At 38.0% G+C, this 23,268-nt stretch overlaps 1 protein-coding gene across 4 annotated transcripts in view; it reads left to right on the forward strand.

Annotated features, from left to right (window-relative positions):
- Positions 1-23,268, forward strand: part of AKAP6 (A-kinase anchoring protein 6) — a 673,781-nt gene that overhangs the window by 647,266 nt on the left and 3,247 nt on the right. For all 4 annotated transcript variants that reach the window (XM_072623292.1, XM_072623290.1, XM_072623293.1 and 1 more), the window contains one exon: positions 15,121-18,542. In XM_072623292.1, coding sequence (XP_072479393.1) covers positions 15,121-18,501 — 3,381 coding nt within the window. In that variant the 3' untranslated portion in view covers positions 18,502-18,542. The remainder of the gene's footprint in view (positions 1-15,120; positions 18,543-23,268) is intronic.

A 23,268-nucleotide genomic window follows, 5' to 3' on the forward strand; every position in this document is an offset into this window, starting at 1 on the left:
AGTTTCAATTAGTTTCGAGAGTCATTACTAAGAAACATCTCCCCAAACCAGGGGAAAGCTCTCACCATTTTTTTTTAAAGTAGAGAGTGTTCTCAAAATTAGAGACACATATGACCAAAGGGTAAAATCACAACTCTACTTACAGGAAGTCCTTTTTTTCTCTTAGCAGATTCCTCAGTTTCCCTTCTTTGTTGGGTTACAAGTGTTGGTGACCTTCTGGAATCCAAAAGCTACCTTTCTTCAGTGTGTCTCTCAGGTCTCAAGGCAAGGGGGTCATTAGCCATTGCTATTTTAGGGTCATTACTGTAGGCTCTGGTGGATACTCTTACTGACTTCAGATTGCTGGTGGGACCTTTCATTACTCTGATGGATCTCCCAAATTCACATGGTCATGAGAAAGGGATGGAGTGGAGAGGAGAGAAGAAAAAGCAACTCTCCTCTTTCCAAATAGATGGAGCTCCTGCAACACTGTACTGGCCTGGTGCTGAAATACCAGAGTCTTTTTCTTTCAATAAACCAAAAGACATATCTTTATTATCTGTCTTTATCCAAAGGGCAAAGCACTTTATTTCTTCAAAACTGATTAAGGAATGTTCAAAAGTAGTTTATGCCCTGAAGTCTAGCCAACTCTACCATATCCCCCAAAACTCTTCATTCTGTAAGATTGATCCAGCTGTGGAATTCATATTTCAGAAATAACCTTAGCCCTTATGGCCCTTCCATTGGATTGGATGGTTTTTTCCAGAAACTCCACTGAAGGAGCACTCCCCCCAACCTCAGGCCAGGCATGTCTTCATTTCTCACTCTCATGTAATCTAGGCCCTTCCATCACCCCTCTCCCCAACTGAGTATATTCTTTTCAAACTTTTAGCTTCCTCTTAAATGTTATTTTTCACTTTAGAATGTAAGCTTCTTGAAGGTAGGAAAGGCCTTTTCCTTTTTGCTTGTATTGGTAAACAAGAAAAATGTGACTGGTACATAATAAATGCCTAATGACTGACTGACTGATTCAGTTGAGCTGTCTGGGACTTCTCTGATTACATTAATTGGGGTGGGGTAAAATAAATTAGGAAGGAAGCAACAAGGGAAGGAAAAGAAGTTGTATATGATATATATGTTGACATACCTATTATACATTTGTTCCTTAAAACAACCCTGTGGGGTAAGTGCTATTATGATCCCTATTTTATAGATGAGGAAACTGAGACTAGAAAGGTGGTCACAGAACTGGTAAATATCTGAGGTAAGATTTGAACATAGGTCTTTTTTGACTCCAGTTCCATCAACCTATCTACTATATTAAGAGCTTTGAGAATTTCTGTGGCCGAAAATGTCAATCTTAGCCAATCTGGCCAAACAGCAAGCAAGGCTGGCCTTGGGAATACAGGACAACTTGTTGTCTTAGTGGGACTTGCCAGAGTTTGAGTTTTCTATGACATAGTAGATCTCAGAAGAGGAATTTAGTTGACAAACAATATATAGGAGACCTAAGTAAATAGTTTTCAGTCATATAGTGGGCCTAAGGACATCTTTGTTTGTAGAATGGTGCTAATTCAGAGGTTTCTATCAAAGCGTTATAGCTTTCTTTCAAATTTATATTTCATTCTTTTAAAATAATTTTACTGATATTTAATTTTGCATTTTCTATCACTTTTTATTTCCAAATATGGCCCTTTCCTCCACCACCACCTCCCATTCGGTCCATCTAGAAAGATATTCCCTGGAACAAAGACTTTAAAAGAAAGGAGGAGAAGAAAGCAGTTCAGCAAAATGAGCTAGCACATCACCTACGTCTGCCAGAATTCAGATTGACATATTACAGTTTCCTCCTTTATAAAATGGGGATAATAATAGCACCTACCTCAAAGGATTGTTGTGAAGATCAAATGAGATAACATAAGCAAAGCATTTTGCAAAACTTAAAAGTTCTATATAAAGCTAGTTATTATTATTAGCTCCAACTGAAGTTTTAAGTTTTTACTCACATAACTTTGGTTCATCAACTCTACATTCCTGCCAAGGTTTTTGGCTACTCCTCGGTTCTCGTTTTCCTCTCCTTTCCCTGCCCCTCTGCCTTTTTGGCCTTTGCTCATTCTTTCTCTCCTTCTACCAACTTATTTCTGCCTGGCAAAATCATTTCCTTAATTCAAGACTCAACTCAGGCACCGCTTCCTCCATGATGCCTTCAACTCAACTGAATTACCAACCGATCCTCCAGTTTTGCAAAGAATTGTCTCAAACTATTCTGTCATGGATTAGATAGCAAGAATTAAGTTCCACCTCATACCCATAAAATATGCAAAATTGACAGAGAAGGAGAAATGGAAAATGGTGCATGGGCTGTTGGAAAATAGGCACATTCATTAATTGCCGGTGAAGCTATGAATTGGTCTAGTTATTTTGCAAAAACAATTTGGAAGTACACCCCCAAAAGGTACTAGACTGAGCATAACCTTTGACCCATGATACTACTACTTGGTCTACATGGCCGAAGAGATAAAAGAAAGAGGAAAAGGCAGCTCTTTTAAACAAAAATTTACAAAATAAAATTTTTTTGTGCAACTATTTACAAAAAAAAAATATTTTTTTCTTTTTGTGGTGGCAAAGAATTGGAAACTGAGGGGGTACTCCGATGACTAGACAGATTTTGGCATATGTCTGTAATGGAATTCTTTTGTATTATAAGAAATGAAAAAGAGGATGCTTTCAGAAAAGAAAACATGAGAAAGCTTATGACCTGATATAGTGTGAAGTGAGTGGAATTAGAAGAATAATTTTTGCAATAACAGCAATATTGTAAAGACAAATAAGTTTGAAAGACTTAGGCACTCTGATTAAGAAGTGACCATAATTCCAGGTGTCTCAAAATGAAATATGTTGTAAAATTGCATGCTGCCTTGGGGAGGGAGGGAACAGGGAGGAAAAGGAGAGGAAGGGGAGAAAATTTAAGACATATGGAAGTGATTGTTGAAAACTGAAAACAAATTAAATTAAAAAAAATGAAACATTACCCACCTCCTAATGGCGAGGTGATAAAATTTGGAACACACATATATGTACGTGTATGAGTGTATAATATATATGTATGTTTATATGTGTGCACCATACATGTACACATATATGTGTGTACACACAAATATACATGCAGTTATATGTGTATCATGTACACATATACATGCATACAAAACATGGTAGTGGGGGAATTTACTGTTTGTAATAGTTTTTCCCCCTTTCCTTCTCAATTGATAAAGGACTGGGGAGAAAGCAGATCTGAAAATTAAATAATTTTTTTAATTTTAAGAGTTTTTATCGTTACAGGAGTATAAGATTTAAGAGGAGCTCTGCTCACAGTGTTACTGCAGGATTGATGTGGTCTGTGCTATTAATCTTTCACCAGTGAAGAATCTAAAGAGATATTCAGAATTGTTATATATAGACAGAGCTGGGACTTAGAATTCTAGGAACCTTCTCTGATGGTTGTTCCCTAGGCGTAAACCACAGAGGTCTAGAGAGGAAGACCTTAATAAATGTTTGTTGAATAATTATCTTTCTTTAGTACCCAAAGGGAGTCTCTTATTCAACTCTTATTTATGCAGAATTTCCATCATGTACAAAGAGAATTAGATGCGACGATGAAGTTGAATAAGTATCGTTCTTCAAAGAAGGTAAAGTGTCAAATGCTACAGAGAGGTCAAAAAGAACGAGAATTGAGAGTAGGTCTTTAAGTAATCGTTGGAGAGAATAATTTAAAGAGAATAATTTCAGTTGAATGATGACATTGGAAGCCAGATTATGAAAGATTGCATAGTGAGGGAAAAGAGAGGAAGTGGAGGACACAAGAGTAGACAGATTTTTTCTAGGAGTTTGTCTGTAAGGAGAAGAGATATATGATGTTAGTCTGAGGGGATGGTAGAGCTGAGTTTTTCTTTTCTTTTTTTTTTAATGATTCAAAACACCTTGACATGTTTATAGGCAGCAGGAAAGGACCAATAAAAAGGGAAAGAGTTTAAGGATCAGAAGATGGGGGGAGATTGTGAGGCTAATTTGCCAGAGGATATGGGGAGAAAATGGAATGGAGAGCTTGAAAAAAAAGAATGGAAGAAAAGGAAATAAATTGTTCGTTGCTAAAACAAAAAGAATTAGGGCAAAATCAAAAGACAAACAAAATTAAAACTGAGTAAGAAAACTATGATAACAACTGTCCTGGAAAACAGAACAAAGCAGAATAATCTAGGAATTATGAAAAATCATGAAAATCATGAAAAACACAATGAAATAGAAAAAAAATTCTACATTTCAAAAAAATTGGCACCCCCCCAAATATTAGAACTAGAAGATTAACCAAATCCACTGATTATAAATGATATAAATTTAAATTACAACTCAGCTGGAAATGTGGTAGTCAAAATCTACAACCAAAAAAAAATGTATTGCAAGTGGTTAGGCAGATATAGTCTGTAAAACCCTAATGGGAATTACGTAGGACTACTCACAGGTTATGGACTACTCACAGGTCATCAGAGAGAAAAGAAAAGATTAGGACACACTGTGTTGGAAGGAAAAAAATGACTTGTAACAAGACTAATTTATCCAATGAAGTAGAGCATAATTCTACATGGGGAAAAAAGGGATTTTTAATGAAATTTATATTCCCAAACTATACTATAGTGAGAAGTTTTTAATTAGGCAGAAAGTTTGTAAGGTAAAAACAATGAAGAAATACACATGTATAAACATGTTTCTGGTGATGGAATGTAAGCTCCTTAATGGCAGCTTCTATTTCATTTTTATATGAATGCACTTAAATAATGCTTATTGATTAACTGAGAGGGGGGGAAGAACTTTAAAACACAAACGATTTGAACAATTCAAAGGGCTTCATAGAGATGAAGTGTTCACATCCTAATAGGAGAAGAAACTAAAATAGTTCTTCAAAATTCCAAGGATTATAAGTCCAAAAGACCCATGATGGAAAATGCTATCCATATCCAGAAAAAGAGCCATGGATTCTAAAAGCAGACTGAAGCATACTTTCTTTTGAGAGTATGACAGATTGAAGCATGCCTCTTTCTTTTTTTTTCTGTCTCTCTCATGGTTCCTCCCATCAGCTTGGATTCTTCTTTACAACATGACTAATGTGAAAATATGTTTAATATGAACGTATATGTAGAGCTTATATCAGATTGCATGCCATCTTGGGAAGGGGAGAGAGTGACAGAAAATTAGAACTCAGTCTTATGGAAATGAATGTTTAAAACTAAAAAAATAATTTTTAAAAATTCCAAGGATTTCTAAGGGTTAATGAGAGAAAAAAAGGAGAAACAAATGACTGTAATGTTTTTAAAAAAGATATTCATATATAGAAGAAAAACTCTGGGGAAGGAGAGAGGAACAAGATATAGGAAGTTACTATTTCATAAAACTGAGCTGCTGCAGGAAAATACTATTCAAATACAGAATGGAGTACAAAGGAAATGGAGAATCTTCTTGGCACCGCTCTTATCTGGGCCAGGCAAGGGAAGTTTATATTTTTTTCTTTAAGTGAATTTTATATATGTCTCTATCCATATGTTAGAAATATAAATTACATATATATAAAATTTAGTGTAAATCTATATTTCATATAAATATAAATTATATGGACACATATATGTGTGTGTGTGTGTGTGTTTGTGGTGTGTATGGAGGCAGCCAGGTGGCTCAATGGATTGAGCACTGGGTCTAGAATCAGGAAAACCTGAGTTCAAATCTGTCCTGCGATATTTACTAGCTGTGTGACCCTGAGCAAGTCACTTAACCCTATTTGCCTTATGGAGAAGGAAATGGCAAACCACTCCAGTATTATTTGCTAAGAAAACCCCATGGTCCTTGAGGTCACAAAGAGTCAGAACCAGCTGAACAACAATGTGTGTGTGTCTGTGTGTCTGTGTGTGTGTATGAGACAGAAAGAGAGAGAGAGAGAGAGAGAGAGAGAGAGAGAGAGAGAGAGAGAGAGAGAGAGAGAGAGAGAGAGAGAGAGAGAGAAATACAAAAAGTAATGTTCACACCAGATAGGTTCTGTTGGATCTCTGGATGAGATGAAAAGTCAGATGTAGCACTGAGATGACAATTTTTACTCACCCATCAATCAGAAAATCTCAGACCCAGGGAAACTAAAACCTAGAGAATTAAAATGGCTGTCCTAAAATCACATTACACTTTTCATCCTAGAAAAGTTACAATCTATATTTTGCTCTCATATAGAATGATTATTTTCATGGCTCATACTCATTTATATAACTTGTCTTATACATTTCATTTTTTTTCTTAGATACTTGTCTTTATTTTTTTATAACTCCCCAAAAGGCCTATGAAACTGTTTACAAAGTGCTTTGCACACAAAACTTTGTGTGTTATAATTATAATTATATTATTATTATTATTATATATTATATATAATTATATTATATATAGTTCTACAACAAAGAAAAATGTATTGTAAGTGGTTAGGAAGTTATATTCTATAAAACCCTAATGGGAGTTACATAGGACTACACATAGGTTACCAGACAGAAAAGAAATTATAATTCTACAACAAAGCAAAGTGTGTTGCAAGTAGTTAGGAAGATATATTCTACGAAACTCTAATAGGAATTACATAGGACTATACATAGGCTACCAGATAGAATTATAATTAATAAATGACTGTTTTTACCATAAGCCATGTAACCCTGTCTCCTCCGCCCAGCATCATTACAGTAGCAGTCATTCATTCTCCTCTCCATTTTCCACTATAAAGAGACTTAGTCCCACTGAATTAGAATTATTTTGGTCATTTGATGAGTGTCCTGGGCTCCATAAAACTGGCAAGAGAATCAGAAAGGATGGTAGATAGAAAAGTATGTGTTCTTGCTAGTTGTGAGAAATGATATACAAAAATTCAATGCCATTGAAAGGGTTTTACTAATAGGAACAGATTTGATTTGAAAATTTATGGCTAAAATGTTGCTCTGCAAAGAAATCTTGGTCACGATGAATGCAATAAGGTCATACTCCTGTACTAACTATGTTATTTCAGTCTGTCTGATCCTAGAATAAATAAAGGAGAACTGCTATAACTTACTGTTAGAAAATGCTCTCCTTCCCAGTTAGAAAAGACCAAAAGATGAAATCCTACACAGTGAGGTCCATAAAACATATGGGAATAAAGCAAACTTGAAGCATCGTCCTATGTCATGCCCGCCTTGGCTTTTATTCTGCAAATGTAGCTTCTACAACAACTTAAAAGACATTGGAAGTTGAGACTATTTGTCATACTGTAAGTAAATACTCATTAAAGAGAAATACATCAGGTCAGACAACCCTTGGTTTTTCTTTGCTTCTAATCTTTTTGTCCAAGAACTTCCACTGATATGGGCGGTTGGGTTAGATTTGCTGTGGTTGCTAGGCATTACTGTATGTGTCTGGATTATTTATTTTCTCATAGTTAACATTATCTGTCAAGAACTCTTAAGGTCAGTGATCTCCAAAATCTCTTGATTACTTCTATCTGTAAAAAAAAAAATTCTAGTTACTCATACCACATATATGTATATGTGTATGTGCATATGTGTGTACATGTATATACACACAAATACATCTACACACATACATGTACGTAGTTATTTACATATACATATCTATCAATTTTACATGTGTCTACTACTGAAGTAATATAAAATAAAGAAAATAAGTTTAAAGGAATTAAAGATGAAATAACAGTATTTTTAAAATTAGTGTATAAATATATTTTTACTCTTCCTAAAAATATTACTCACAAGTTATTCTCCAAAATGAACAATTAACCCTCCATGCCACAAAGTGTCTTCTTGGGAAGTGAGTCAGTTTTCCCTACACTCTTGAAATCTCTTCACAGCCTGACCCTTCTCTGTGTTTCAAGCCTTTTTATGGATTTCTCACTTCCACACACTCTACGATACTGCCATGCTGGTCTATACTTATTATTCCTCACCCATAATGCTCCATCTCTCATATCCTTGACTGGAATGCCCAGGCTTCCATCAGAGCTCAAGGGCCTCCTTCTGCAGAAAGGCTTTCTTGGTCTCTCCATTTATTAGTGCCTTCCTTGTAAGGTTTCTTTCCATTTCCTTTGTGGTTTTACTGTATATATCTATTCACATACATGTTATCTCCCTTGCTAGAATATAAGGTGCAGGTAGGCAGGAACGATTTTTGCTTTTTATTTGTATCACCATCATTTTAATATTCATCTCTTGGATTTGAAATAGAAACATTTACACTTTTCAAAAAAAAAAGTAGCAGGAAAATGCTGTCTCTCAAAAAAAGTCCATGCAACATAAACAGCTACTTAAAACCATATTCATGACCCACATATTAGTCAGTTTGGGAAAATAAATTCTTTTTCATTATTAACTCATCACCAAATAAGACAAAGCTGAAAGAAATATATAAACCTTTAAGGACAGGTTTTTCATCCACTCACCAGTAGTGAATGCCATCATCTTTATTAATTAGTTTTTATTGGATCCATGCCACTATATTGGTTACTATTGCTAAAGAAATGATTCAGTCAAGTACTATGGCCTTTGATATTATTTTCTTTAATTACATCACTATAGACACATAATTTCTAAAAAGTATGCTTTTGAGTTATGACAACATTCTAATTAATGTCATTCCTGTGTGAGATTCATCATGTTTCATAGTCTGGAAATATGTGTTTTATAGTTTAATTTAATAAAATCTTGCAAATGATTATTAAAAACACCTACTCTGTTCAAGGCACTGTGCTAGAGAGGACAATGTCATCAAAGAGTTTATAGTCTAATGACAAGAGAAGGATAGGGGTGAGGTGGTGGTGGTTGATATATAAAAGCAAGCCTATCACTGGGTAGAATGTAACAGAGACAAGAAAATTTATCATAAGAAAATATGAAGAGGAAGAAATCATTGGCATCTGGGAAAATCAGAGATAGCTTCATGGAGGAAGTAACACCTTAAAAGAGCCAAAATATTTCAATATGCAGAGAGATGGGTAGAGTTAAAAGTAAGGGGGAGAACCTATGTGAAGGCATGGAGGAAGCAGGGGTGTTGGGGGCAGGATTGGGAAGTAGTCAATTGCCCAGTCTGGCCAAGCTGCAGAGTGAGTGAAAGAAAATACTGAGAAATGAGGCTATAAAGATAAGCCAACTTATTGAAGGACCTTAAATGCCAAGGAAAAGAGCTTGTATTTTATCTACATTCGGGAATGACTGGACATCTCTAAGCAGGAGTATGACATGCTCAGAACCACATAATAGGCAGATTATTTTAGCAACAACATGAAGGATAGATTGTAGAGAAAAGAGAGAGAGACTGGAGGTAGGCGAGTCAGGAGGATATTATAAATTCTGGACTGGATGTGATGAGAACCTGGACTGGGAAAACCCCCATATTATTGAAGGGGATGATGCAACAAGCGATATTATAGAAGCAGAACTGGACAAAAAAGATTTGACCATTGGTTAGGTTTAAGACGAAAGAGTCAAAAATGGTTCTGAGGTTTCAAGCAGCATGGTGGCGTCTGACGGAAATAAGAAATTTTAGTAGAGAGTCAAGTTTAGGAGAGGTTAGTAACTTTAGTCTTATACATCTTGAGATGGAAGTACTAATAGATAAAGATGTTCACCTAACAGGCAACTGAAAATATGGGGCTAGGGTAAGCTCAAGAGAGAGACAATGACTGAATATATTGATTTTGAAGACATACATAGAAGTCATCGTTAGAATCATGGAAATGGAGAAGATTGCCAAATGGCAGAGTAGAGAGGGGGAAAGGGAGAGTGGAGAGGGAGGAGAGGGAGAAGGAAAGGGAGAGAGAAAGGGAGAGGGAGAGAGAGGAGGGGAGTGAGAGAGGGAAGGAAGAGAGAGAGAGGAAGAGAGAGAAAGGGGAGACAGAGAGAGAGAGAGAGAGAGAGAGAGAGAGAGAGAGAGAGAGAGAGAGAGAGAGAGAGAGAGAGAGAACCTCCTATACTTAGGACATAGGAAAAGGAATTTAGTGAATAAAATAGTAGTAATAACACTGGACTTGTAGTCAGCACACTCAATTCAAATCTCACCTCTGACTATAATTAGTTCTGTGACTACTGGAAAGTAAGTTAGCCTCTGAGGTCTTCCATGCCCTCATCTATAAAATGACGGGGTTGAACCAGATGCCCTCTAAGGTCCCTTCTGTTTCCGAACACTGTGAATCATTTGCCTAACCATTTGGCTCTAATATATTGAATGACTGAGTTGGAATTCATAATATCATGACAGCCTAGAATAATAGGCTTAAGCTATTAAGACAATATATAATGCAAACAAATGTAAAGCCATACACTTTGAATGTGAAGTCCAAAATTTCAATTGTACAAGTATGGGATGTGGGAGACCTTACTCAGAACGTACTTTCCATGAAAGCGATCTCAACATTGTCTTAGACTACAGACTCAATTTAAGCAAACGGATAAACATGGCAACTAAAAACCTACATTAACGGCACTTTTACCAGGTCAAGGGAGGTCCCTATCCATCTTTCCTGAGAGGCATACATAGAAAGCGAAATATGACAATATAGGAAACTATTAGAATTAGTTATAGGATCTGTGATCCTAAGTGCATCTATGATCTCACTGATATGAATGTTCCTTGTAAAGATAAATGCCTGGCTATTCAGTCTTTATCTTCCCATTAGCTTAACATAAAGGATTGCTTTAATATGCTAGGAGTCTTCCTTTGTTTCTCTTGACTTCTTAGGGAATCTTGGGGTTGTCCATCAGTTAGCCTTCATTTGTACATTGAGAGTTTTCCATATTTTTAAAATTATTTTTAGTACTAATAGATAGTATTATAAAGTGCTGTAAGGTTTGTGAAGGATTTTATATTTGTTATCATCTTTGATCCTTGCAACAACCCTGTAAGGTAAGAGCTATTATTAGCCCTATTTTTACCAATTAGGAAACTGAGGCCCACAAAGTAAGGTGACTTGCTCAAAGTCACATAGCTTGCCAGAGATAAAAACTGAACTTGGGTCTTCCTAAGTTCATATCTAGTGAGCTATCCACTACATGTTCAAGCCTAAGATAATATGTACTCGTGAATCAACCAAGAAAGAGGAAAAATGTGCATCTAAGACAAATATTTTCCATTATCCTGCTCTGTAGTACTTTCCAACCTGGTTCATTTTAAGATGAAAGTTTATGTCCTTAGAATGTTTACTTTTGATCCAGATCTATGGTTTCAATGGGGTATTCCAAGTTCTAATGCAGACCAGCAAATGATGATTCACTGACATTCTTAGATTTGCCTAAGGATACTGAGAGGTTAAGTGATTTGTCCAGGGTCATATCCTCAGCATGCCACAGAGACAGAACTCAAGTCTCCCAAGTTCTGAGGCTGGCTTTCTGTCTCCTGTGGCATGATACCTCTCCTTAGTTGTTATTAGATCTTGTGTGTGCATATGTGCATGTACATGCACACACCCACATGCACTTTCTGTGGACTGAGTTTTCAACACATATCTCCTTGCCACATAGAAGCATTTAGACCAGATCTCTGGAGCCAAAAAGCTGGGTCATGAATGAGCTACCCAAGTTGAATATAAACTAAATCCCAAATGCCCATATGTATGTCAACCTCTTGGTGTGGCATGTCTAAAAATGCATCTGTATCATATGGGGCACCATTAGAAATTGCCCTGCCGAGTAGTAAATTCTATCAGAGAATGACAGGGCTTACCCCCACCCCCTTTTTTTTAATTGAAAGACTAGTTCAATTATTTATCAGCACTTCCTTAGAGTACAGTGTCAGCACAGACAATATTTGAAATTAATATACTGTTTGATTAGACTGATTGATTGTTCTTACAGCTGAGGATTTTAACATTCATTAACCATGCTAACCAGTCATTAGTACTTCCTTTATCAGCAAGCAAAGAATAAACAGAAATTCTAATAGAAATTCATCACAGAGAAAGTACTCCATACCTAAGCAAGTGTTATGACTGCCAGTGTATTAGATTAACTGCTATAATATTGGCAGCATGAAAGATTTCTGTTATAAAATTTAAAAATATCCTTTAATTAATGTTTACTCTGTAACTGGACTCTTTTACACTTAAGTAGGCTATACAGATAATCTCTTACATATCCAGTATAATAAAGTGCTAATGGATATTTTATACCTAATATGTTTGTGTGTGATCCTTTAACTATCAGTTTGAAGAAGGATTGAGGACTGCTTATGCTTCAGACAAATCTTTTTTTCCCCACTACTGAGGAATTAAAACATTGTGACCTGTTTTTTTCCCCAGCCAAACTGTTGGAAGAACTTCTGATTCATAATATAAAATTCTTACAATGGAGCTTACGATGAACAAATGGACAGATGAATAATACGAACAGCAAAAAAAGTATTTACTAAGTGCTTACTGGGCAACTAGGTAGTACATAGTGCGCCAGCTCTGAAGTCAGGAAGACCTTAGTAAAAATCCAGCCTCAGACACTTATTAGCTGTGTAACTCGAAGTCACTTAACCCTGTTTGCCTCAGTTTCCTCATCTGAAAAATGACCTGGAGAAGAAAATGGAAACCTCCACAGTATGTTTGCCAAGAAAACCCCAAATGGGGTCATAGAGAGTCAGATGTGACTGACATGAGTCAACAATAACAAAAGTGCTTACTATGTGCAAAGTGCTATGCTAAGAACCAGGGGTACAAATAGAAAGGCATGAAAGCCTCTGTTGTCAGGGAGTTCATATTCTAATGGGTGAGATAACACATAGGGGAAGTTTCAGCTGCAAATCAGATGGAAAGGTCCTATAGTATTTAGGATACTGAAGTAAAGCAGATGGTAAGGCATCTTCTATAGTCATTTCCACTGATTAAATCAGATCTATTTCTAATAACATGAATCATTTGAAAATACCAATGACTTTGATTGGTAAGAATCTTCTTTTCTGAAACTTCAATAATTTTGACTTTTGAGGAGGCAATTGCCTGGTCACATCTCCATAAAAGACAATTTCTTGCCTGGTGGTGGCAGGGGCTAGATTGGAAACAGGATTAGTGGTCTTGGGGTGGGGGCCCACTGCTCTCCATTAGTCTTAAAAGAAATGATGGTTGAAGTGTTGCTAGAGCTTTGAGCTACCTTGTGTATACTGGTCTTAGCTCTCCCTCAAGGTCCTTCACTGTTTCAGCTAAAAGGTCTGACCTGCCAACTGGGTAGCAGCTCCTCAGAAGCAGGGATGACTCATCTAGATTATTGGAAGGGCAAGGCTCTCTCTGGGCCAGTGCTAGGCCTCAGGCTCCCGGGCTTACATGCCCTTTGACAGAAGTTGGCCAGCTATTGGTGTTGGTGGTAGAGAGGTTGTTGATACATTCTCCATAGGGGTTGTTCCCTTTGATGATAGACTGAGGGCCAGGCTGGAGTCAGGGTCATGGAATACAGTGCTATCCTTTGGTCTCTTTGGCTTTAATGTCCTGGACTGTTTCCATCAGGGTCTGAGGAGAGGTAGTGGTCAATGTGGTATAAATGGTTTGAGCTGCCTGGCACATGCTACCTCTTATCTCCCCAACAGAGTTCCTCAGTTGCTTCTGCTAGGTGAGCTTGCCAATATATACATACATGTAGCGACATAGTAGAAAGAGGCAATGTGGTGTAGTTGGTAGAAAAAAGACTCAGAGGCAGGAAGACTTCACTTTAAGTTCTACTTCAGGTGCCTCTTGACTGTATGACCCTGGTCAAGTCATTTAACCTCTGAGTATACTCAGGCAATTCTATCAACTCTTAAGATTCAGAGCAGCCATTGATCCTTATTGGGATAGAGGAGAACCCTCATCACAAGTTCCCTATAGTGATGAAATCACAAATTAGATAAAAACGTCTTTTACCAGGCATGTGCTCAATGTTCCCTCTCTACTATGGAATAAAGAATAAACTCCAAAAAAGGATAGGACACCATTCCCAGATGCCCCCACCTTGCTCTACAGAAGTGCTCACCACAAGTGCCAACAGAGCTACATGGTTCCATTTAGGAACAGAAGTGAGGACAAGATTTCCAGGGCTGCCTGTGCATAAACCTAAGTAGGATCCTATGCCCATATGCATCTCTTACGCATCTGCTTCAATGCTTTCTGGAAGTAAGCTTGTTTCAAGTGGAAATCTTTTGCAAAGTAATATAGTAAAAATGAAATAATTCCTGAAGACCTAGGTTTGAAATTCTTCTCCTCTCCCCACAACACACTTTTTAACCTGAGGCAAGTCAGAATATCTCTGAGCCTCAGTTTTCTCATCTGCAAATTGATGATAATCGTATCCCCTAGCCCATGGAGTTGTCCTGCTCAAATGAGGTAAGGAATATAATGCGCTTTGCAAATATAAACACTATACAGGGCATCCCAAAAGTCTTAGTGTAGTTTTAAGCTATTAAAATGAATAACTTTAAGCTATTAAAGCTTAAAACTGCACCAAGACTTTCGGGGCATCCTTGTTTAAGTCTCCTTTATTATTATCTAAGAAGAAAGAGTTGGGAGTGCTTTTCCCCAACAGTGGTTTCAGAAAAGCAGATGTTTTCTGTCAGTCTTCACAACAACTCTGTGAAATACGTGCCATTATGAGGTAGACAGAGGGTGACTTGCCCAGGGTCCCGCAGCTAGTAAGTATCTGAGGCTGTCATTAAAGTCAGGTCTTCATAACTCCAGGCCCAGTGAATCCATTATGCTGCCTTCCTGCACTAGAGGAAGCATTTGTTTGGTGTTTATTATGTGCTGGGCACTGTGGTTAGTGGTGGGGTTATATATACAAGTAAGCAGGATGATCTTTGTTCTTGAAGGGTTTACATTCTAATGGGGGAACTGAAGATGGGAGTGGGGTTGAGGGTATACTCCCACAGTGGCATCTTAGCCTAGATGGCTAGGATGTGGCACTAGAGGCCAGATTCTGGGTATCATCTGGAAGTAAATATGAGGCCACATTAACCTTGACTCTTAATATCATATTTGTGGTGTGTTTTTCCTGGAAAGAAGAATCTGGTGTTAATCAATTAAGAAAATAAACAGAGGTTTTTACTTTCTTCTTTTCTTTTCTCTTTTGTTTGTTGTAGGAGGTTTTGAATGTGATTGACCATGGCCTGATGGATCTAAATGGGACAAGTGAAGATGCCCTAGAATGGGATGAAACTGACATAAGTAATAAATTAATCAGTTTAAGTGAAGAATTCAGTGATCTTGATCCAGAACACACCCATGCAAACACCATACCAAACTTGAAATCTGAGATGGAGGATGCCAGCAGTGAGGACAGAAGTTATGAGGAATATGCTAGTGACCAAAGAGGATCTCACTATGGTGCTAGCATCACTGCCCCCTCTAGCCCACATATCTACCAAGTTTATAGCCTTCACAACGTTGAACTTTATGAAGACAACCACATGCCATTTCTGAAAACCAGCCCCAAGCTCCCTAGAATAACCCAGCCTAAAGTTTTAACAAAAAGTCTCAGTAAAGACTCTTCATTTTCATCCACCAAATCTTTGCCAGACCTTGTAGGTGGGATCACTTTGGTTAAGCCTTGTACATGCCATGGAAGAGATATGAGCCAACATTCTGGGAGCGAGAGTGGCATCGTCAGTGAAGGAGATACCGAGACCACAACCAACTCGGAAATGTGCCTGCTGAATGACATGGATGGACCCCCAAGTAACCCTGAAACTGAACACCCAGGTCCTCACATGAGTGATGTAGTTAACATATTAAAACAAAAAATTAAAGGCGAGGAGGAAGACATTAAGCCTCCAAATAGTTCTCAGTCACCCGTATCACCAATGTGTTGTGTAAATGGAAAAGATGGAGATTTAAACAGTGTTACCAAGCATACCCCTGATTGTTTGGAAGAAGAATTACAAGGAAAACATGATGTGTTTACATTTTATGATTACTCATACCTCCAAGGCTCAAAACTCAAATTACCAATGGTAATGAAACAATCACAGAGTGAAAAAGCACATGTGGAGGACCCATTGCTTCATGGATTTTATTTTGATAAAAAACCCTGCAAATCTAAACATCAGGCTACAGAGTTACATCCAGATGCAGCTCCCCACGAATGTATTTTGGCAAGTGTGCCCCATGAAATGGATCCCAATTCCTGTAAAAGTAGCAATGGAGAGAAGGCATTGCCTGGCATGCAAAATGCCAAACAACTCTCTCTACTCTCACAAAGCTCTTCCTTGGAGTCCCTTTCACCCGGAAGCGACTTATTTGGATCAGGCATCTTAAAAAATGGTGATGGCCTTCAACGGAGCACATCACTGGAAAGCTGGTTAACTTCATATAAAAGCAATGAAGATCTTTTTAGCCGCCACAGCTCAGAGGACATCAGTGTAAGCAGTGGCTCCGTTGGCGAACTAAGCAAAAGAACTTTAGATCTCCTGAATCGATTGGAGAATATCCAGAGCCCATCAGAACAAAAGATAAAGCGTAGTGTTTCTGACATCACTCTCCAAAGCAGTTCCCAAAAGATGTCCTTCCCTGGCCAACTGGACATAGCATCTTCTATCAATGAAGACTCAGCCGCCTCTCTCACTGAACTCAGTAGCAGTGATGAGCTCTCTCTTTGCTCAGAGGATATCATATTGCACAGGAACAAAATCCCACAAGATTCAAATGCATCCTTCAGGAAACGTCTTACTCACTCAGTGGCAGATGAGAGTGACGTCAACGTCAGCATGATAGTTAATGTCTCCTGCACCTCTGCTTGCACAGATGATGAAGATGACAGTGATCTACTCTCCAGCTCTACTCTCACCTTGACTGAAGAGGAACTATGTGTCAGAGATGAAGATGAGTCCAGTATTGCAACTGATGAGGAGATTTATGAAGAATGCAATCTCATGTCAGGACTGGATTACATCAAGAATGAATTGCAGACCTGGATTAGACCAAAGTTCTCACTGTCAAGAGAAAAGAGGAGATGTAATCTCAGCGATGAAATTCAGTGCAGCAAAGACAGAGGTGGCAGTGAGACATCGAACGCCACAGATGCGCTGAACATTGAAACCCTTTTGAATGGCTCCATAAAGCGGATCTCTGAAAATAATGGAAATGGTAAAAATTCTTCCAAAGTGCATGAGATTGGGACAAAGAGAGAAAATAAGAAGAATATTTCCAAAGTCAATAAAGATCCCTTTGTGGATGACATGGAGAATGGCAATGTTGAAAGCGTTCCAGAAAGGCCAAAGGAAACACCAAATGGAATATCAAAGGTGTCAAAGGATCTTGTTCCAATGGAGAGCGAGGCCTTAGAGTGTGAGAGTTGCATGTGTGAAACGTTTACAGATAGCTCTGATGATTCAAATGTGGACGGGAAGGAATTTGTTCCTCCACCTTCTAGGAACCCTCCAAAGGAATGTCAAAACCACTCGCTCTCTGAAATTCAAAGTGCAGCTTCTATTCCTACTGACAAATCTTGTCCAGAACATGCCACCGAAATCAGTGTGGTCAACAAACCAGATCCTGTACTACTGAAATCTTCATCTGACAATATACCCAGAACAACTGAAAAGCCTGCTGATCTCTCCCCGGCATTGGAGCCCAGCGAAACAGAAGAAAACGTTGCTATGGATGACAGAATTTCCTGTTGCAACTGTGAGTTGGCCGCTTTACATAGACGAGATACAGAAGATTGCTCAGTACACAACTTTGTTAAGGAGATCATTGACATGGCTTCAACTGCCCTGAAGAATAAATCCCAACCTGAGAGTGAGGCAGCCACTCCCACGTCATTAACTCAGATCAAAGAAAAAGTATTAGAGCATTCTCACAGGCCCATCCAGCTCAGAAAAGGAGACTTTTATTCTTACCTGTCTCTCTCATCTCATGACAGCGACTGTGGAGAGGTCACAAGTTACACAGAAGAGAAAAGCCACAATCTGTTTCCACCTGACTTCCCTGAATCGGGCCTAGATGAAAAAGAGGATATTGAATGTTTCTTTGAGGCTTGTGTTGATGATGAGGAGGGTGAACAGCAATGCTATTTCTCCAGTGAGCCTCCAAAGAAAGCTGCGGTGCCAGAAAAAGATCCAATTTCCCTAGAAGGGACTCAAACCTCCTCTTACTATAGTGAGTTTTCTTTCTCGAGTGATCAAACTGACATGGTCACTCTGAGCTCCACCCCCCAGAAAAGATCTGACATCAGAGAGGACATGTGTAATGAGTCTGGTACTTCAAACAGCTGTGAGGCGAGCTCAGCCCTACCTGCTGCTCCAAGCAAGAGCCATGAGGAGAGTAGTTCTGAGAAGCCAGGTGGTTCTGGGATGCTGGAAGATGGTTGTGCTGCTTTAGCCAAAACTATAGTTCCAGACCTCCCATTGAAGGCAGAACAGCTGAAAGACCAGGCTGCGTTGCATCCTAACAGTAAAACATTAACCTGTGAAGAAAACCTACTGAACCTTCACAACGACCGGCATATAAATATGCACAGGTAGAATGTAATCCTCCCCGGGCACATAAATCATCTCATTGAAAGGTATGTGCAGTCTTTATGTGATTAAAGATACATGCATTGTGGAGGGGAATGACACTCCACAGGAATACCATTTACCATATGCAGTTCCTATAAATGACTTGTTAAGTAAATCTATAAATATAGTAATGCAATTTTGATCCAACTCAACCAGCATAGAAGAAAAGGTTAAATTAGGTTGACTGGAGTTGCTATCACGATAGAAATTTAGGTAAAGTAAGTGAAATAATTCCTGTGAGAAGAAAAATGGAAAAGGAAGGAAAGAAGAGAGGGAGGCAGGCAGGCAGGCAGGCAAGCAGGAAGGAAGGAAGGAAGGAAGGAAGGAAGGAAGGAAGGAAGGAAGGAAGGAAGGAAGGAAGGAAGGAAGGAAAGAAGGAAGGAAAGAAGGAAGGAAGGAAGGAAGGGAGGAAGGAAGGAAGGAAGGAAGGAAGGAAGGAAGGAAGGAAGGAAGGAAGAAAGAAAGAAAGCTTTTTCTAAATTGGCATTTAATAAGGCTATAATGTAGTGAAAAGAGAGCTGGATTCAGAATCAGAGGACATGGGACTGAGTCCCTACTCTACCACTTACTTGTCTGTGTGGTCTTGGAAAAGGCCCTTTAACCTCTTTATTTATAAAATAAAATGGATGGAGCTTAGCCTCTAAGATCCCTTCTAGCTCAGAACCTATGGCAATCTTTTTTCATTCTTATGCTAGCTAAGGGAATTCAAGCATTGAGATAATAATAGCTAAGACCATAAATAAGTCAATTTTTGCAAAGTCCTTTAAGCATATTTTCTTGTTTAATCCTCGAAAAAAACCTTGTGAGGTTATTAGTTATTATTCTTCCAGTTTTGCAGATGAGAAAACAAAGATAGAGTTAATATATATATATTATATAATATATAATAGTTAAATGACATTTCCAGGGTCACTCAGTTAGTACTTGTCTGAGACAGCATTTGAATTCAGGTCTTCCTGAATTTAGTTCCAGTGCTTTATACACTATTTTACCTAGCTGATTCAGATAATTATCTGAAAGATTCAGCCCCTCTCCTCCCAAATCTGAAATCAAGAGTTAGGAATTTTTAACCACAATTAAAAAGACATAATTTTCACTGATTTCACTTCTGTCTGTGTAAACACCATCATTTTAAATTATTTTTTTTCTTTATACTATCATATTAGTGCCTTCCCTCTCAGATTATCTCAAATTTACCTCATATAGTTCCTGGTTTCTGCATAGTTGCTTGCACTTTGTCTCCCCATTAGAACTCCTTGAACATTGGAACATGTGAACTCCTTGAGAGTGGGGACCTTTGGCCTTTTTTTATATCCTGAGCACTTATCGCAGTTCCTGGTACATAGTAGGCACTTTTCAAGTGCTTCCTAACTGAAACTAAGGAGGAAGGGGTGGATGCTTTGAGATGAGCAGCCCTTACTTAGGTTATAGGCTCATGCTCCAGACTGACTTGCCTTTGAGGGTGCAATCTACTGCTGCTTTTATCACAGATGATTCCCCAGTAGCATGTTATGCTCTCACAACTACTGAAAAAAAATGGCGCAGTCTGAGAAAAAATAGGGGGAGAGCAAATCGATGTTATTTGTTTTCTGTTTTGAATTAATTGGGGCTCTTATTTTACCCAAACACACCTGAAGCCCCAAAAAATACGTTGCCAGAGAAAGTATGTGACAGGTTAATAGAATTTGAGTAAAAACAGAATTTTTAAATCTTTGAAGATGACAGTTTGGTTTCCATCATTTAAAAAAAGCTCCCCTTTTAAAATCCCACTCTTCATCTTTAATAAGACAGTTATTGATTGTTAAATTTGAGATGATATTATATCCATAACTGACACAAAGATTCCATTTTTCCCCATTTCAAAAACCCAAGGATGAATATTCTGTCTCAATCTAGTTTAAAGAAGCAAAACCTGAGCTACCCAATGTGGGAATTATATTTCACGAAAGTATGAGCTCCCAGTTGGCCCCCCTTTAGAAGCTTAATGTTGTAACCTAAACTCGTGCTATAGGAAATGAATTACAGAAGCAATCTACCCTAATTTGTTAACTTATTCAAATAACAGTTATTATACTTAACTATGCTAAAGATTATCTTTTTTGTGGCAGATTGTTTATTTTTTGATGAGCCTAATTACTGATTTTCTAAAGGTAATTTACATTTATTACAAATACATCTTTTAAAATGTGACAGATAAATGTTGTTCCCATAATGTATTATGAAAAAAGTTACTATTTAAAAACACATTATTTAATTTGAAAGATGAATGGCAAACATCATTATTTTTTTCCTGTTAGCACCTGTGCCCTAAACTCATTAAAATGTGTGATTCTGTGTAGCGCTGTAAGAGGTAGAGGTGGGGGGCAGGGGGAATCTATACCATATATATATACACCCTAAAAATAAATTCAGTATGCAAAATTGGAGAAAGAAACTTGACTTAGTAATGTAGCTCAACTAATTTTATACTGTTTGGGGCTCTATTTACATTGTTTGGAATGAAAATAAAAGTAGTGACAGAAATGTATTTTCTATTAAATGTGTCCACACTCTAATTACATTCTCTATCAGCGTGCAGTGAAATTGACCATTAGAAGAAAGAGCAGTTCCATAAACTTCTCCAAAAGCACCTCGGCTAGCGAATTATGCAGCTTGCTTTGCCAGTCTACAGAAGGGCTTATAGAGCCCAGCTGAATCTCTTTTCTCAAAGGATATAAAAGCTTGAAAGAAACACCACTCTGAGCATGACATCATGTGACCATGACCCCCAAGTCACCAGTCACGCCAGGATCTGGAGGCTCATATTCAGAGCACGACAAACTCCAAGCACTAAGGAATCCTGTTTCCCATCAGATTTGGAAAGCACAGACTGCTATGTCTTGTGATCTTTTAGGAGTTTATTCCTTGTCCTTTGTAAGGAGCAGGCAACAAAAGTGATAAGAAACTCTGATTTTTAAAGCAAGGGGAAAGAATCTTCTGATGTAGTCCTAGCACCCTATAAGGAGGGCCAGCATAAAATCATCTAGTCAAGGTTTTCTAAGTAGGGATCGTTTCATTCTTTGTATTTGCATCCCCAGAGTCTAGCAAAGGGCCTGACATAAGTAGGTACTTAATAAATGCTTGCCAGTTGGATGAAGGGGTACCTTCTATATGCAGAGCAAGCTACTGTATGGAGGAAACAGGAGCCAGATCTTCCTCACATATAACAAAGCCACAACCGTAATAACAGTCCCTGGCATTTATAAGGCACTTTAAAGTTTGCAAAGTACTTTACATCTGAGTTTTACAGCAATCCTGTTAGGAACTACAGGTATGATTTTCATCATTATCATCCCTTTAGAGAGGAGGAAACTGAGTTCCATAGGCTTTCTCATGGTTACAAAGCTGGATGTCAGAAGCAGTGTTCAAACCCTTGTTTTCTTGGTGGAATCTAGCACTATCCATCACTCTAAGGGTTCTGACATGGACCCCTTTAGTAGCCTACTCAGGCTTATAGGTCCCTTATAAGAATGATGTTTTAACATGCATGAAAAAAGGAAACCAATTAAAATATTATCTTAAAAAACCAGGGCACGGACCCCAGGTTAACCCCTACTCTAAAGCTATTTTTTAAATAATCATTCAGCAAGCATGCATTAAGTATTTACTTAGTGACAGACACTATTCTAAATACTGAGGATGCAAGTGGAAAGTGAAAATACTAAATATTAACACACTATAAAAAGCCATTTGCATTAGGGTTGGGGAGTTTTTCAGTTTTGTGCAAAGCATCTGGAGGATCGGATTTTTCAGTTTTTATGTAACTGTTTGGGCATTGTATAGAGACGTCCCCAGGCTGTGTATTCTAATTCTGCCCTGAGAGCTCTTTGACCCAGGACATATTATTTAACTTCTTGATGCCTCTCCTTTCTCATCTATGCCCCCAGCACCGAGGTGCCTTCAGGATTAAGGTCATGGATAAATAGCAAAAATGACCATAAAATCTTTGGAAAGCAGAAGGTGCTATGTATATAAAAGCTTAATGACCGTAATTGTTCTTCCTAGTAGATGCAGTCAAGCAAATGAAAAAAGCTGTGCTTCCATTTAGACTGTTTGAAAGGCAGTCAGTCAGAGAATTCTTTTTACCAAGACAGTGTTTTTACTACACCAAATTCAATTTGCTGGCTTTTCCAGAAATAAATTCTGAGATCATAAAAAGCCTCTATTTTATAATGTCATCCTTGGAAGTCTATAACTTAGGAGAAGCAGATACAGTCTACAAACAGGTAACCAAAGAAAACCTTTTACCTACGAGGAATCTAATTAAAACTCACCCTCAAATGATTTAAGAGAAAACTTGATCTAATCCAACCCAGTATGTATGATGCAGTTGCACTGGTCTCCAGGCACACTGCTGTGCTTTTCACGATTTCCCCCTATTTGCCATATTTCTATAAAAATAGAGAGGTCAGTTACAGCAAATCACATCAAAGGAAAAGGTAACTGGATAGATCCAGATATTTCTGCTTAATTTGGAAGAGGCACATAATGCATGTCTGGAGTGCCTCCTAGGAACTGCCTAAGAGATGTTCTTTGCACTAATCTTTTTGCTGTATTCTGACAGTTATTTCTCATAATCCTCATCATAAGCCTCTGCTCTTTGATGAATAGTTTAACCCTAAACTTCAGGCTCAAAAAATTCTAGGCTTTAAAATTTTAACTCATTACTTACAGTAGAGCTATACTTCATTT

This window comes from Notamacropus eugenii, chromosome 7 (genome assembly GCF_028372415.1).
Source record: "Notamacropus eugenii isolate mMacEug1 chromosome 7, mMacEug1.pri_v2, whole genome shotgun sequence".
Taxonomy (NCBI): domain Eukaryota; kingdom Metazoa; phylum Chordata; class Mammalia; order Diprotodontia; family Macropodidae; genus Notamacropus; species Notamacropus eugenii.